A 16,561-nucleotide genomic window follows, 5' to 3' on the forward strand; every position below is an offset into this window, starting at 1 on the left:
CTCAAGTCACCCCCTACAACTGCTTAAAAAATTTGCATAACCTTTTGAAACACCCTGTATATTACGAACTCCAAATAGGGATTACTCAACATATATTTATCATTGGTCAGGGGTGGACCGTTAAATTTGGGGGCCCTGGACTAACACTGTTTGCGGCCTCTGCAATTAACTCAAGTTTGGGGGTATCAGATGCATTTTGCAAGGTAAATTTAAATTGTTTTTATTTTTTTGACCGCGAAGGGGGCCCTTTGATTGAACGGGGTCCCGGGCTGCAGCCCATTAAGACCATGCCTAAATCCGCCCCTGTATTGTGTGCTATATACTCTATAATTCAAAATACTTGAAAATGTTGGCATATTTTTTATTATTTTTTTAAAGAAAATTTACATTTATACTAATGCTTTTAATATTGTATTATTTTGATATATTAAATATAAACAATAAATATATTTGATCTAAATTAAATTAAATTAAATCTGTAGTGGCGCTCCTGTCTCACAGTAAATAGATTAACTCATTCGAAAACATTTTTTGTCTAATAAATAACCCCTAATACGACAACCAGTCAATTAGCTAAATCGTGTAAATCAATATTCTTCATTATAATGCAAGACCTTAGCATAAAACATTTATACGGGGTTAATACGAAACGAGTCCCAGGACACTGGACAGACAGAAGCGTGGAACGAAAAAAGGGGCTGATGCCGTGATTCCAGGGATTTTTCGTCGCGTTGCTAAAATTTTAATCTTTAACACTGATGTAGATTCGTCACGGGTCCTTAGGCGCAAACAAGGCCTATTTTCCTCCGGGCCCGACCGTAACCCCCTCTGGAACATTGTGAGAAAAACATTTTCGGCCCAAAAAAGGTCCGTTATTATTCAGGCGCGAAAAATGGGGACAGACAAAGGGCTTTGTGTTTTGCGCGCGCTAGCGTCGAAAGCGCGATTCCGTTTCGCCAGACTCTCACGAGCTTATGGCACGCGCTCGCGTTTCGCTTCTCCGTATGTAGAGGGCAGCACAATAACGCGGGAAATTGGGAAAGAAACCCACGCGTGGCTAGATCAAGAGAGAGAGAGGCGTTGCTGCAGCTCTCGTCGGCGTTTTGAAGTGAGCGAGCCGAAATATAAACTCAGCCGGGACAGTTTTAATAAAGCGCCCATAAGGTGACGACGCAATTTCAAATTTACGGTTAAATGTTTGCCACTTCCTTTCGCAGTTCCATATCGAAACAGAAATCGCTGTCGGGTCGCGTGACGACTCCCGAATAGAGTATTTTCGTTTATTATAATTTCGTCCTGCCGCTTTTAAAGAGGGGGTTTTCGTATCGGCTTCTCTCTGCTCTTGCCAGAGTTTATGCTTTGGTGACATCTCCCGTCGAAAATTGTAAACTTTATTTTTGCTTGATTGTCTTATTATCGTTTGCTATTCTTAAAGCACGTGTGTTTATTCGCACAAGTAAAGGCATTAGGAAAAAGAGCGTACAATCAATCGATTGAAAGCGTGTGTTATTCTTTTAATATTAATTTAGTTTTAATAATTTGAATTTGTATAACTGTAATAGAGTATCTTTTGCAACATAGAACTTCATTTTTATTTCAACATATAATATATAAATAGCATGTTTATAAATGAGTTACAATGACTTTAAAAATTAAACGTTCGATATAAAAGAAAGGTATTTTACAGGTTTAGCTAGAATTTTAAAACGTTTTCTAGTGTGAGATTATCCTGTGTATTGTGAGACTACATAAATATTACCGCTAACCTGTTTGATCAATATCTTTTAAAATCTCTATTTCCTTTCCAACAATAAGTCATAATAATATAACGTTAATTCAAGGACTAAATTCGTACGATGAAATTAACATATATTTTGACGTCACATAACTTGTCAAGGTCCTAAATTTCAATGTGTTTTCGAAATTCCGAAGGTTACAAAAGGGGTTTTCTAGAAATGTTGAAGGCTGAATTGATGAATTTTAATTCACTGCCACACCGGCAGTTGTTCGTGCGTAAAGAAATTATATTTAATATTCTACTGGGTACTGTGTAGTAAAACGAACCATGTTATTTTTGACCTCAATGACTGACTGTTAAAACGCGGGACGGAAATTATTTCAATTTGATTATCAGTGGTCACGTGGTTCAATTTACACAATACAGGATATTGACAGCGTGTACCGTAGCGCGGAGCCGAACCATATCACTATCTGGCAGCTGAGCGACCGTCTCTGGCTGGTGCATCGTAATGTTACATTGGGAGGGATTTTTCCTAGCGGCGGTCTTCCCCGCCTTTGCCCCTGCACGGTGTGACTCACAATCCCTACATAATGCATCAAGGATAGGTGTATAATATTACATTATTAATGGTTTCGTAGTGGTAGGCTGCGTCGATGTCTCCTCCGAAGAGCAGTCTCCCTGCTTTTCAATTGTTTCCATCAGCGTATTACAAGCGCCCACGAGGATTCCCCTATTTTGAATTCTAACGTGTCAGCTTTGAAGATAAAGTGGTTGGAAATTTTAAAAATATAACGATGGATCAATAGATCTCTTAAATGTTTGTAAATGGCGCTTAGGAAATCTGATACTCTTTTGGGTACCTAACGTTACCCAATTATTTCGAAGATAATCTAACCTCATTGATGAGTTTTATTACTGACTTCACAACTGCAAGTATAAGCAGATTGATATAATGAAGAAATATTTTTAGAGTCAGTTTTTAAAATGTGTCCATCCTTTTGGAAGATGGTATTGGTCTCTTTACATTTAATTTTATAGTAGGTAGAAACATTTACATTCGCAACAAATCTGCAAATAAACTTCGTGGAATATATTTAATTATTTATAAACCATTTATTTCAGAAGAAATAGTTTCCAAAAATCGCCATAAAATATTTCTGCAGCACAATTTTTGTGCCTTAACGTATTTTGAAAAACCAGAAAAAGTAAATTTTTAAATCAAAAGACATTAGCAGTATATGAAAATGACTAAGTTCTTCTCCTCTAAGGAACCTTTTATATACTTCTGATATAACACGCAATTTCCCCATTTTTATGCTACGTTAAACAGTTGCTATTTCTCCCCAATCATAAAAAATCTGATGTATTCGGTTCAACATTGTATGGTTTTCAAAGCGGAATAATTTTTTGCTCTTCTCCGAGTGTAGCAGTCTGTAGCAGCAACGTACAATTCGATGACGTCATTTTTTTGTTCGGAATCATTTCGGCGTAGAGGAACCCATATAGATTTGATTGACATCGGAACTGCCCCCTTTCAAAAGTTTTGGCACTAGGTCTAGTTCGAGAGCCCCGGCGAGTTTGCCTAATGCCGTCATGGACATAACCATTAAGCACTTAAAGAAGTCCCATCCTACGACGAAACGACCCGTGGAAGAAATCAGATTATTCAGTAGGGTTCCTCGGTGGTCTGGTTTTCTTTGCTTTTTTTAAGGTTTAACAAATACATCATTTTTACACAGCTAAGTTTAAATTTTTAGTATAATCGTCTGTATCATATGATATTAAAAGATTTCATTATACATATTAATCATTTAACAATACTTATTTTAATATATATATATTTATGTATACAAAATAAACTTTAATTTAGTAAATCCGGGTTTTTAGTTAACCTAATAATTTTACCCCAAACATTTAATAACTGTCAGTTTAGTCAGATTTTAGACACTGGTTATAAAATTGGGTTTAGTAAGCTAAAGTTTATTTTCCGAACTTATTTCAAAATAAAAAGGTAACTCTACTTTGACTAAACAGAGCTTAAATTCCGGTTTGAAAGCATCGTCTGAAAAGGGTATAGGACATGTTATTATTTAATATACGATTAATCGTCCTATTAAATTAAAACTAAAAATAAAAATAAATCAAAGCCCATTTTATCTCCCAATAATTGCCTTCCGATGTTTCTCACTAACATTTCAAAAACACTACTTGCTGAAATAAATTTGCAATTATTTTCTGCGAAACAAATTGCAAATAGTAAGTTACAATGCAGAATTTCATTCATGAGAAATCCGAGTTATTTTCGACAGAAGATATTGCGCAAACGGATCTTTTCCACGACACTGTATTGGTCGAAGGGGACATTAGTTGAAGCCGTACATTTACCCCTACATTATAAACGGAACAACGAAATCCTCCCTCTGCTTGAACACCCCCGCGCCAAAAAAACGGCTCCGTTATCTATATGTCGTCTCTCTCGTAGACTCCCGCCTTTTTGCAGGAGGGTTCTTTAGCTTGTACAATGTCTTCTAATCATCAAATTACCTTTAAAAAGATTACCGATTTTTTTTCTCCATGCGCGTGTTACGAGGGCCACCGTTTTATATCGACTCGGTCTCTGCGACGATCGAAGCCTGATTGAGTCACTAAAACGACTGGTCAGTACTCAGTATCCCTACTGGCGCCAACGCTTATATCTTCGTCGAGTTACGCCCATACTCTCGAATACTTGAAAAGGTTACTCGGCTTTTTACCGTGATTGGTATGATTTTACCTACTTAGCGTACTTTATAAGTCAGATAATTTCATAAAAGTACTCGGAAAACTATTCAAATATTATTTTAATTCTTAGTTTAATATTGAGAGTTTTCGGAAATTAAAAAACCAAGTGGGGTGGCCGAGTGGTTGGCACTTTCGCCTCGCAACAAGAGGAGCCGGTTTTGATCCCGTCTTGTGGCACTGGGTGCAAACTCGGAACAACTCCTTCTGCGTTGATTTCCTAAGTTCTCTCCCCACTGGTTTAAGAAGTTCCCCCTCGAGTTCTTCGGGTTCCCCTTCCATAAAAACTTGTTGATGTTAATGGTAATAGCTATTGTAGGGAGCTGTTGGCTCACGTGGCATGAAGGGTTTGCCACCACCCTCCTACGCATTGCAACCCGGCCACCCGCATTAATTGCTATAAAAGTCACTTGATGACTTAGGGCTATTTTATTTTTATTTTATCTTAGTTTAGTTTAATTTAATTTTTTAATTTCTTTTAAAAATTTATTTTATATATTTCATTAATTTCATAATAGCTCTTTATATAAAATACGAGAGGTCACCTGATTACGTTAGATTCATCGGGCAGTTAAAGTTAAGAAAACAGAGAAATTAACTGCCGATTGTTTATTATTAAATTTATAATTTTAGATTCACTATATCTAAAAATTTGTTAAAATTCAACAAAACATTTTTCCAAAATATTTCTGTTACATCAGGAAATATTAATAATTTGCTTTAATTTCCATTTTTATTGCAAATAATAACATGGCTAAACATTAAATTTTCATGTAGTTCTATATTTTCCTCAATACATGACATAATAGCGTATCATTTCAAATTTAACAACGTAATTACATATTTTATTGTTATGGATAATATGCTTCTTAATAGCGTGCAATTATTTTCTATCAATATAAAACATGAGAGTTAAAGGACAACCGTAAACGGCAAATAATTACGCTGGTCCGTGTGTTGCGTAATTGGAAACAGCTATTTTCCTCAAGTATCCCATTCTTGTTTCCGTCGCTTATGGCAATGAGCGCCTCGCAGTGAATTGTCCCGATTACGTTGCTTCTATCAGAAGTTTATAAAGCATGTTTTACTAGAGAAGTAATCACTCTTACGAAAATTGTGGATTAAAGAGGCACTAGCATAAATTGTTTTGGTCTTAACGAACTTGTCATGTGCTAGTGGAGTAGTTAGCACTTTCGACTCGCAGCCAGAGGAGCCTGGTTCGATCCCAGCTTGCGGCACTGGGTAAAAACTCGGAAAAACTTATTCAGCGTTGAGTTTGCAAGTTATCTCCCCACTGGTTCAAGGTATTTCCCCTTCCATAAAAACTTGTTGAGGTTAACTGGAATAGTTAGTGTAGGGAGCTGTTGGCTCGCGTGGCATGAAGAGCTTGCCACCCACCTCCTACGCATTGTAACCCAGCCACCTAAATTATTCGCTTGACGACTTAGGCCTATGGTGGTGTCTTGGGTATTAGCCTAGCTGATTATTATTATTACCAACTTAGACCAGGGCCGCGTCAAAATTCTGAGAAGGAATTCTTCTCTTGAGAAGAGTTCTTCGTGAGAATTTTTCTCCCCGTGAGAACTCGCTAAAATGCGTCAAATGTAAAATGATTCTTCTAAAGATGGCGGCTTACAAAGTTACGATAATCCCACGAACGTAATAAACTAAGCCTTTGACAATTAATATTATTTTTACAGAATTTCACGACAATATATGAAGGAAGGAAAGATTTTATTTATAATTTAAAAGGAAAGGTTTCATAGGAAATTTAACCAACCATTCTATATTCTCTGAAATTAATAATCGTCCACAAAATTATCATAATGTTTATTTTCTTCAGCATCAAGCCATCAACTTATTAGAATATTAGCTGCCATTTTTATTTGTAATTTGACCGAGTGAGAATGCTCGGAGGCATTCTCACTCTTCTCAGGAGAACTCGTGAGAAGAGATGACGTCACTTCCTGCGAGAAGAAATGACGTCACCTCCTGTGAGAAGGACCGTCAAATTTTGAGAAGTGATAATTCTCACTATCAAGGAAAGAATTCTTAGAATTTTGACGTGCCCCAGGTGCTCCCACAATCGAAGTTGGCCGTTGTCAATCATGAGCTATACAGGAAAGGTTACCTACGAACCTAAGGGGCCACTTCACTTAGCTTAGGTTAAACAGGTGTTCTAGACTTTTAGTCTATTTTCGTTATTTCTGATTTGTTAGTCAGAGTTCAGTTAACATACTATCAGAATATAATACTTATGTAAAATCATCGTCAAATTAAGTTTGACAATGGAAATTGAGGTCGTTGAGAATATAAAAAGTAAGATTGATAACTTAACCAATGAAACTAATGAAATTATATGTTTTAACCAGGCTTTAGTTGTATTTATATGTTAAAACTAGTACAAATATTTAAAAACAAATTTAACTTACCACAAAATTTTATAAAAAAATTACTTTAATAAAATCTTTAAAAGTTTAATTTTTAAAGATAGTGGAAGTCATTAGCAAACAGTAAACTTTCTTGCAATATTAAAGCCTTGTGACTATTATTCTTTTACCGTTTGATGGCGCTCAAATGGTACCCAAAAGAAATTTTACCCAGAATAACTTGCAATTTATGCTACCGCCTATTGGATTCCAAAATTCGGTAGATCCAAATTCTACTTTAATCGAAATTTGAATTCATGATGCGTTATATTTTATTAAATTACAATGTACAAAATTCAACCGTATTCCGATTTGATCAAAATCATTTTATCCCAACCGAATTATCCTTTTAAATTTACATAAGCTCATAAACTACTGGATTTTCGTCTGCTAAGCAGACTATTTTCCTCGATAAAATACCAAAGCGTCTGCTTAGCAGACGAAAATCCAGTAGTTTTTAAGCTTCTCGCTTCTATGTAAACCTAAAAGGCCAATTGGATTTAAACTGGACGTGTCTTCATTCCAGTTGGCTCCAAATATGGACATTAGTGCATCTATAGTTCTTTAAAATGAAGTATGCACCTTTGAAGACTAGAGGCAGTTTTCAAAATTTACCACCTAACGATGAAAAATATTTACGTATTTTACCACTGCTTAAGTTTTAAATTATCACATTATTAGAGCTCTGCGTAACAGATAAATTAACTGAAAAAATTTCGATTAATCGTAAATATTTTGGTTAACTGTTCATTTATGGATATTATCCATGGATAAGCAACGATTTAACACGCAAGAAATAATTTATATTTTAGGATAATTGTAGGTTATGGATAAAAATAAAATAAGTGGTTAATTTTTATCGAAACGCCGAGCTCTACACTATATGAAGGATCTACTTGTGCACACTGTTTTCTTCAAAAAATATTTAGAAAAATCAAAGAAGCCTACGAAGGTACATTTTTCAAGCATTTGAAATATAGAGAGACGGTCACTTATCTCTAAGAGAGTTCTTATATACTTCTGCTTCTATTTATTTGTGACTGCTTTCTGAGTCGGAATGGCCTACCGTTAGCACGTGACTGACAAACCATGGTGGATTGATCTCGCCTCACCATTGGTACAAATATAACACGTGACATCAAGGTGCAGATGGGGTGGACAGGGAAGAACATTTTAAGATATTTCTCCGATATCATCACGCGTATTTTACCCATCGCCACGCTTTCTAGTCAAGTATCAAGTTATCGAAAGAAAGGAAGTAAGTGGCGTGAATTGAATTGTAAATGAGTAAAGAGGCACCCTCGTAATACTTCAAGAACAGGTCCAAACCGAATTTTTGGTTAGTTTTAGGAGCTGTGCAAAAGCGTCGTGACGTCACAATTTTTTTAAATTCAAGGTTGGAATATTTTCGCTGTATAGAATGAAACTACGCTGTTTGTAGGGTATAAAATGTGGCTGCTAAAAACCTTGGTCTTCTGAAAAAGAAACTCCTTTATGTGGGCCTCTATATCATATTCCTAAAGTTTCAAGGATTTTCTTTCATAATAATAACACGAGTTTAATTATAAAGGAATTCCGTATAATATTTTATCCCCTTTACCTAGACCGTGAAACTTTATTAAACGAATTGTTTTATAAACCAAAGTTGTTGAATTTTTAATGAAACTACGACTAACATTTAAGCCTTGGTTTTAGAATTCCGGACTGTAAACGATAGCTATTTTTTGTTCGCCTCGGTTGAAACTCTATATAAGATTTCTCTCTCAAAGGGGGAAGCTCGTAATAAATCAAAAATATGTGGGACGAGAGGCCCCTGTATTTTCGTTTAACAAGCGAAAGAACTCACTCATAAGCCTTAGCTCAATGGCTCAACAATGTACAAGTTTCCACGGCTTGTGTTTAGATAACATTTCGTAATAAACAATCTTTATCTCAACTTTTGGGAGGATAAAAAGTGAATTTCATCGCTAATATCACACAAAAACAAATCTGATATTGCAACAGTTAAGCCTAGTTTTAAATTGTCAATTTAAATATTGGAATCATTATAAAAATTGGGAAATGCATACGTAATAAACTTCGTTTATCGATGTCCTCAAAAAATTTGTAAAACCGGGTAAATGTAGTTGTAAAAAAGTGAAAAGGGGTTTTTCAATAATAAGATTAAGCTTGATTCATGTAGCCTCTGGATAAACACTCCTCCCGGTGACGTCAAACAGGCGTTGTCTAGCCTGATTTTCTCACTATATCTAATTCATAGCTAGAAATTCCTTGAGAGTTGAACGCGACGCGTGTTTGGTGAATTTTTAATAAGACGAATTTGAATGTAGAAAATACAACTCCAAGAATGGTTTTGTTTGGAGCTTATGCTAATGCGGGGAAGGCTGCAAATGTCAACACCTGCTACTAAATATACTTTCAATTTTTTTTCGCGGGAAATGACGGGCCTTAGCAACAGAGCGTTTTTAACAATGGGAAATGTGGGAGTTTCCTCCGCATCCACGCGAAATTCGAAAACAGTAAATGAGGCCTCTTTTATCAGCCGATGCTTAATTTTCAGCTTATATGACAGATAAGAGTTTCATCATGATTATCTGAATTTGTTTGTGTTGTTTCGCGATTCAAACATTTGCTAACTAGGTTTTAAATAGGCTTAAAAACTAATAAATGTTTAAGTGTTTGAAATATGGCCAATCGTAACAGCTTCTTCGTTTTATTATGAGGAGTAGCCTAATCAGGAAAACCCTAAAATTATTATGGTTCTTTGATCAGGAAATCTGTTTATGACATTAATATTAAGCACCTTAATAAAGATGACGATGTCAGCAATTGTAATCTAATGATGTAGGTTCTTTAAAAAAAATCATGTAATTGCTATCTAAATGAAAGAACTAATTTTCTTCCTTGTAGATGAATGTAACATAAAAATAACTGAAAGTTCATCAAATGAAGCAACGCATTTAACAAAATTAAAAACACAGCTTTAATCGTTTACTAAATATCATTTTTGAATGAAATTATACAGTAACACGACTAGTTTGGTATCAAAAATATGACTGTTCTCTTCCCCATTACGAAACAAAATTCCTCCAAACATTATTATTACTTCTAGTCAGTTAACTAACTGCATGGGTGGAGTATTTTGAATAACGAACTTTTTTATACAAATAACAAAAAATACCTTTCCCAAGGATTTTTAATACGTTATCCGTTCCTAAATCAGGATGTTCACCTGGCTTCCCTCAAGGACTACAAGTCCCCTTTTTATATACAGCGATCGAGTATGGAAAACAAGGCATGTCACGCGCCGGTTGCTGGTTTATCACTCCTCAACGGCGTGATAGGGTAAAACCTCAGTGCGACTGTACCCGACATACCGTTAACTCCATTATTTTACCAATATTAAAGAAGGCACTTACATATTACGCGAATACATTTTTTGTATCAAAATTAATAAGCTCGTCTTAGAGATCATTATTTGTACAGAAATGAAATATTAGAATAAATCTAATTATTTTAAGCGAAAGTTATCTCAGGCACCCACAGTGTTCAAGCTGGTTTGGGCGAGTTCACCTCACCGAAATCCCAGTACAGGAGGTGTTTGGAACGACAAATAAGAGTTTGAATTCCTTTGGAAGACAATCCGTGACCGTGTCGAAGAATTAAAGTTCTCAGCGAAGCCAAAGGGTTGGTTTTCACCAATTTCTCGACCGTGGAATCGTCCAAACCGTGGCAGCAATACAGTTCAATGTGACGCATTCCCGTACTGTTGTTTAGGAGTAGATCACACGCTTCCTTGTTGATGTGACGATTCGTTCGGGGTCGCAGACACATTGATTGTAGTTTCTCGAACGGAACGTGGCCTTTCACTTTGACGGTCGAGGTTCCCAACAAGGTGAACCATCGCAACGTTAAGGAATTCAGATCCGGGCAAGACAAGGAAGTCTTAGAAAGGTCGACTACGTCGAAATGTTCTAATCCCAAATGAGTAAGTTTGCGGCCGGCCTTGCTCAATAATGGCAGTACGCATTGAATATACGACGCCGGTAAGGTGGCGCTATTACGCAACTCCAACGAATTCAAGTTATTTAACTCGGCCAAAGAGTTCAAATTCATATATTCCTGCACCTCCAACGAGACTGACTTTAAGTTGGGGAACCAGTAAACTAATTTGGTGGTTCCCTTCGGACCCATAGGCTGAGTTGTTTTGATTCCGAAGATACCCTGTCCCCTCTCTTTCCACCAATCCCGGTCCACGTCTTTAGCTTCCAGCAAATCGAGGGTTTCCTCTAAATGGCTGCACTCCAAGTACTGAAGATTGGGGAACACTTTCAGTAGAGTAAGAAGACCAGGGGCTTTCACGGTCGAAGGAACTATCATGGAAGTTAGTTTGTTGGCCATTGAAAAGCGACCCTTCAACACGCTCTCCAAGTAGCTGTCATCGACGGACGGATGTCGAATTTCGAGGTGCCTCAAGTTGTTACAGTACCTGAGGATCGTCTCCAGTTCCCGGCCTTCTTCGGTGGCCTCCTGGAGAATAAGCTTCTTGACATTTGGCACGCTACGAAGTAATTTGCAAACGAGATAGTTGGCGCACGGGTCGTACAACCATTGTCCACCCACGTTCAGTTCTTGTACTAAGGTACCGTTCCGAATTAGAGAGTTAACAACCCGAAAAACGTCCGGGGAGTCGCAATCGTTGAGGCAGTTCAGGTCGAAGGAGAAAATTCCCGATTGGACGAGAAGACTCACCGCGCTGACCACCTCGCGTCCGTCGGGTTTCAGACGTAACATGGAGTCGAGAATTTCTTGTCGCAGTTGAATCGGATAAACGGCGAATGGTTGGCACTCGGCGTACGCTTTCTTGCATTGTAGGCTTCCTTCTCGGCTCCAATGCAGAATGTCGTTTCTGACTTTCCACAAGCAGGAGTCCCGGAGCGACCACGGTGGCAGCAAGCGTTCGCCGTCCTTGCGATTCTCCAAGCGGTTGGTGGTGTTCGGGTCCGGAGCGCATTCACCCCTCATCATGTCCTCGTCGTCCGGCACGGCGAATTCCTCTTCCTCGACACACTTGACGGGATGCTCCAACGACATTGAGACCGTCTCGCAATGTTCCATTTGAGGAATAAGCTCATCAACTTGACTCTCGCGCGATAAGAAGTGCCTTTTAAATCCCCCCGACTTCTCGGCCCTCTCTCGATTTCTACTTTCTCTCAGTGGCTCGGGCTATTTTTTTTTTGTTCCACAACTAGTTGCGGATTGTTGCACGCGCGTTTCACGTGCTACCGACTTAGATAAAGCTCGGAAATAATATACGAATCTTTTTATTATGGTCGGCTGGACTCGAGCGCGATGCGATTCGAAGCTCTGGCATGTGTTGAATGCATGCTGGCTGTTTGTAACAGCTTATTATGAAGCGTTTCTACGCCGAGTGACCTTGCTCCGCGTCGGCCGAAAAAAAGCGGTATTACTGGATGGGGAAAGCAACGTCAAGAAGGGGTACCCTCTCGAGCAGGGGCAAAATAGTACTCTTCCTACACAACGCGGAGGTTTCCTTACCCCACTAAACACTAATCCCTCTCTCTCTGTCTCTCCTGAGTCGCTGTAGCTATCCTCGTTTCGCCCGGGCAATTTCTAGTATAAAAAGTTGTGACGTAATTTTTACGTTTCACTGTTAGCGCGAAGCTACGAAACCGTGGGAGACTCGTTGGACACATTCCGCTCAGTTTCCAAGGCTGTTCCCAATCAATTTTTCTAGGTTTTCTTAATTTTTATATTATCTATTGACGTCTAAGAACTCGGCTCAATTTCTGATAAATTAATCATTCAAAAGATGCCGGCGATTTTCCATATTTATAATTAACTAGCTACGAATTCGGGTTAAAAACGACCGTAACTTAGTTTAAATTAATTTGATGACGAATCAATTTCGCACTAAAATTAGTAATAAATATAAATATTTTTAAATTATAAAAGTGATGTTTTAATTTATATTTAACGATGGGATTTAGCAACTTAATTTGACCGTTATATCATTCTTAATTGTCTTAAGCTTTTAGTTAAATTTTTAATTTATTTTAATTAAGTCATCTCCGTAATTTGAGAAAATTGGTATATAACTTGGAAGCTTCATTAATTTAACTAAATTATTTATTAATTATAATTGTTAATTCTTCTCCGTAATTTGAGAAAATTGGTTTAAGTCAATAACTTGCAACCTAAAAGCTTCATTCTACTTATACATTAAAATGTATTCACAAACTGATTTACAATTAACAAAGAACTAATATTTCCTATTTGAAAAATGACAACTTGGCAGAAAAATATTCCAAATAATTGAGAATAGAAAAGGTGTACCACTAATAGCTATTAGTCAGCGTTTTCCCGAATAACTTGCTCCCAAAACGGTTATTTTAAATCGAGTGTGTGGAATAAAAAATGCCATACCATAAAATAGTAATTTGGTAGATTTAAGGCAATAAAATAGAACACGTTATTATGTTTTAGCTAGGCCTAGACGGCTTCATCGACTATTTGAATATTAGACCCCCCCTCCCTTAACGATGACGAATAATTATTTCCGCCCCCCGAACTTTTTTTATATATTGTTTAGTTATGTGGCACGAGCTCGAAGTTGGAAGGGAAGAACTTGTTGCGAAAAGCGCGCTATGGGGGAAAGCAGGTGTGACTGTACTTTGCACGCCGCTCTCACGTGCTCGACTCCGAAGTGAGCCAATTGGACCTCATCATCCCTTCAGCACTCGCCGAGCACGCGTCTTACTCAATAGACAGCACACATTTCTCTCGAATCTTATTATCGCGCTACAAAAACTTCCAAATTTCGGGAATTTTTTCTATATCTGGTAAATTTACGTATAAATTTATTAATGTTAAACATAATATGATATTTTACAATCTAGATGAATTATTTTACAGCTATAAAACGTATGGAACAGATGACAATTTAACTTATCTAATCTTTGGAAACGTTTAACTGATAATTTTTACTTTGTGTTTGTTAACGTTATTGATATTGATAAATTTAAATTAATCTTTAGAATACTCGATCAGAACTAACTGTTTATTTGTTATTTATTTATCTGTTTATTTATTTATATTATAATTATTAGAAGTTTAGCGGAAACTTTTAGGAGTGAAGACGTAGTTTTATTCAGTACAATCCAATCTTTTAGAAGTTGCCCCGTTCACGTTTTCAAAATGTTGGCTTAATATACACGACTTCACCCATGCTTTTTCGTATTGAAAAAAAAATTCTACCCAACATGGTAGCCACAGCCAAAGCTACGGAGTGTTAGTTCCCTATAAGCAAAACATCCGTTGACGTTTTGGTATAAACTTCAGAATGCTATGACAGTACTGCCAAGTGACCTAATTGAAATGTCTGCAGAATATCGTGTTAGCCTTGACGTTCCTGTCCATAACATAAGATATTTAATCTCTCTAATATTGCCGTTTGCGAATATATAATATATTTTATGGAAATTGTACCGTAATATATTAATGAATAATACTATATAATACTTCAAAGAATTTTCCTCGTTTCTCGTATAAATGTCAAATGTTTTATGCACATGTTTCGAGTTTCGGTATGACAAGTACTTAAAGTAATTGGACGCATTACGCTTCTACGTTTACCTGCACAAGTACCTGGATAGATGTAAAACAGCGTCGTAGCCTACCAGTACAAAAAGAAGCAATTTAACTATAGCGGTACGAAATATATTTATTTTATTAATTTACAATTAAGAATCTCACGTCTAAAATGCATTTAAAAGAGGCCCTTAAATTGTACTTGAAAGAAGATGATATGTTACATCATTTCTCTTTGATAACCGGTTCATTACTCATCGGTACACGAAGTTCTAACATTAGAACTAGCTCGATTTTTGAGTACGAATTTACCATCTTGGGGCTATAAATCTACGACGGCAGCAGAAATAAATCATTAATTTAGACTAAGAAAAGTTTATTTTTTGCTCCAATTATTATCTTATAAATTTAGCTTCCGTTAAAATTAAGACCTCAGGATAAATTAAATATTTTTGTGTTGATTTTCTTGTGTAAAATTTGTTGGGGTTTTAAAATTTTACCTCTTTTTAAACAGTCTTAAGATTAATAAATTTCAATAGTACTCTAAATTCAATAAGATAATATCATTTGATTTAAAAAGCTTTTTTAACAACATATTTAAAATAACAATTTTCGCCAATTATTAAGTTTTTCTACCACTGGACCTAAATCACGATTTAAACAAATTTTATTATCTATAGATTATAAATATGTCAAGTTCTATTGGTTTTTTATAATGTTATTTAAATGTCCCGGAGTCTAAGTTAATTTTGTGGTTGGTTTCGAAAATATGGTTAGTTAAATTATAATTTTATTAGCAAACATTTTGCGACATACACAACTTTAGCGTTTACACAATGTTTATCAAAATTACAGTATATTAATTTAAAATCACAATAGACGTGCCATAGTATTGTGATGCAGGGCATGGAGCTTTTGTGTCCGCTAAGATGACTGTAGAGAACGGCCGATTCAAATATGCAAATTAGCTCGACACGTGGTTGCTTCCAAAGGCGCGTTAATCCTGGTCTAACCTCTCACTTCCCTCTCGCCAGTATCAATTCAAAACCCATGAGGGGGGGGGGGGCGATTTAGACGGTTATGTAACGAGATATGTCGATACCCCTTTAATCTACTAACTATTATATTAATCAAGGATGCACTCGATAGAACTCCTTATAATCTTATACGGTTATTATGATAACGCATCGAGGACGAGGATTACGTTCAGATCCTTGAAAGTATACTGCACTCTGTTTAAGTGTAATAAATCATTTTTATCAACTTATTTTCCACAAGGTTGTTTACTTATAAGATTCGTAACTGGGATATTTTCCAAATCTTCTCTTCCTCCTAGCAACAGCCTTCAAAATATTTGTACCCCACGTGTTTTTTTTTTGGTCCTTTTATGACACGCTCTATTGCTTTAAAAGGTTATTTTTTTCCTATTGTTATTTTAATATTATTTAAAATTATCATAATAATAAATATTTTAATTTTTAAATTGTAAAATATATAAAAAAATCAATTTATTCGTTATGTAAATACGAAATTACACTTGACAAAATTTACGTTTTTTTTTTAGTAATTTTATATATTTCCAGGGTGTTTTGCATGATTAAATAAAAAAACAGGGTATTTTGTGATCTTGGATAATAATAAAATATTATAATAATATTACAGTACTAATAAATTGAATAATTAATGCAATTAATGAATTAGTAATTTAATTTCATAAAAAACAAGGCATTTTGTTAACAGAATCTTAGTACAGTTATAATATAAGTAATTAATAAAATTATTTTATTAATAATACAGTAATTTAGATTAATTATAATAATATTAAAGCAATTTGATATTAAAGCAATTTAAAATTAAGTAATTATTGAAATTATTGTTGTAATAATGATTAAATAATTTAATTTAATAAAACAGAGTATTTGGTAGCTAGGATTATGCCAAATAATCTAGAAAATATTATAATACTAGTACTAATGTTATTATTGATATGATGATTTAATAT

General features: G+C 35.7%; 1 protein-coding gene across 1 annotated transcript; it reads right to left on the reverse strand.

The window, feature by feature from the left end:
* Positions 1–9,907: 9,907 nt before the first annotated feature.
* Positions 9,908–12,559, reverse strand: LOC149943548 (uncharacterized). Its single transcript, XM_090175178.1, has one exon. It carries the CDS (start codon positions 12,064–12,066, stop codon positions 10,498–10,500), a length of 1,569 nt encoding a protein of 522 aa, XP_090031304.1. The 5' UTR covers positions 12,067–12,559; the 3' UTR covers positions 9,908–10,497.
* Between the last annotated feature and the right edge of the window lie 4,002 nt (positions 12,560–16,561).

This window comes from Leiobunum rupestre, chromosome 5, assembly GCF_980474605.1.
Source record: "Leiobunum rupestre chromosome 5, qqLeiRupe1.1.hap1, whole genome shotgun sequence".
NCBI lineage: Eukaryota > Metazoa > Arthropoda > Arachnida > Opiliones > Sclerosomatidae > Leiobunum > Leiobunum rupestre.

What these genes read in the sequence shown, in the direction of transcription:
- LOC149943548 (XM_090175178.1), bottom strand. Translation starts at nt 12,066, where the DNA reads ATGGAACATTGCGAGACGGTCTCAATGTCGTTGGAGCATCCCGTCAAG.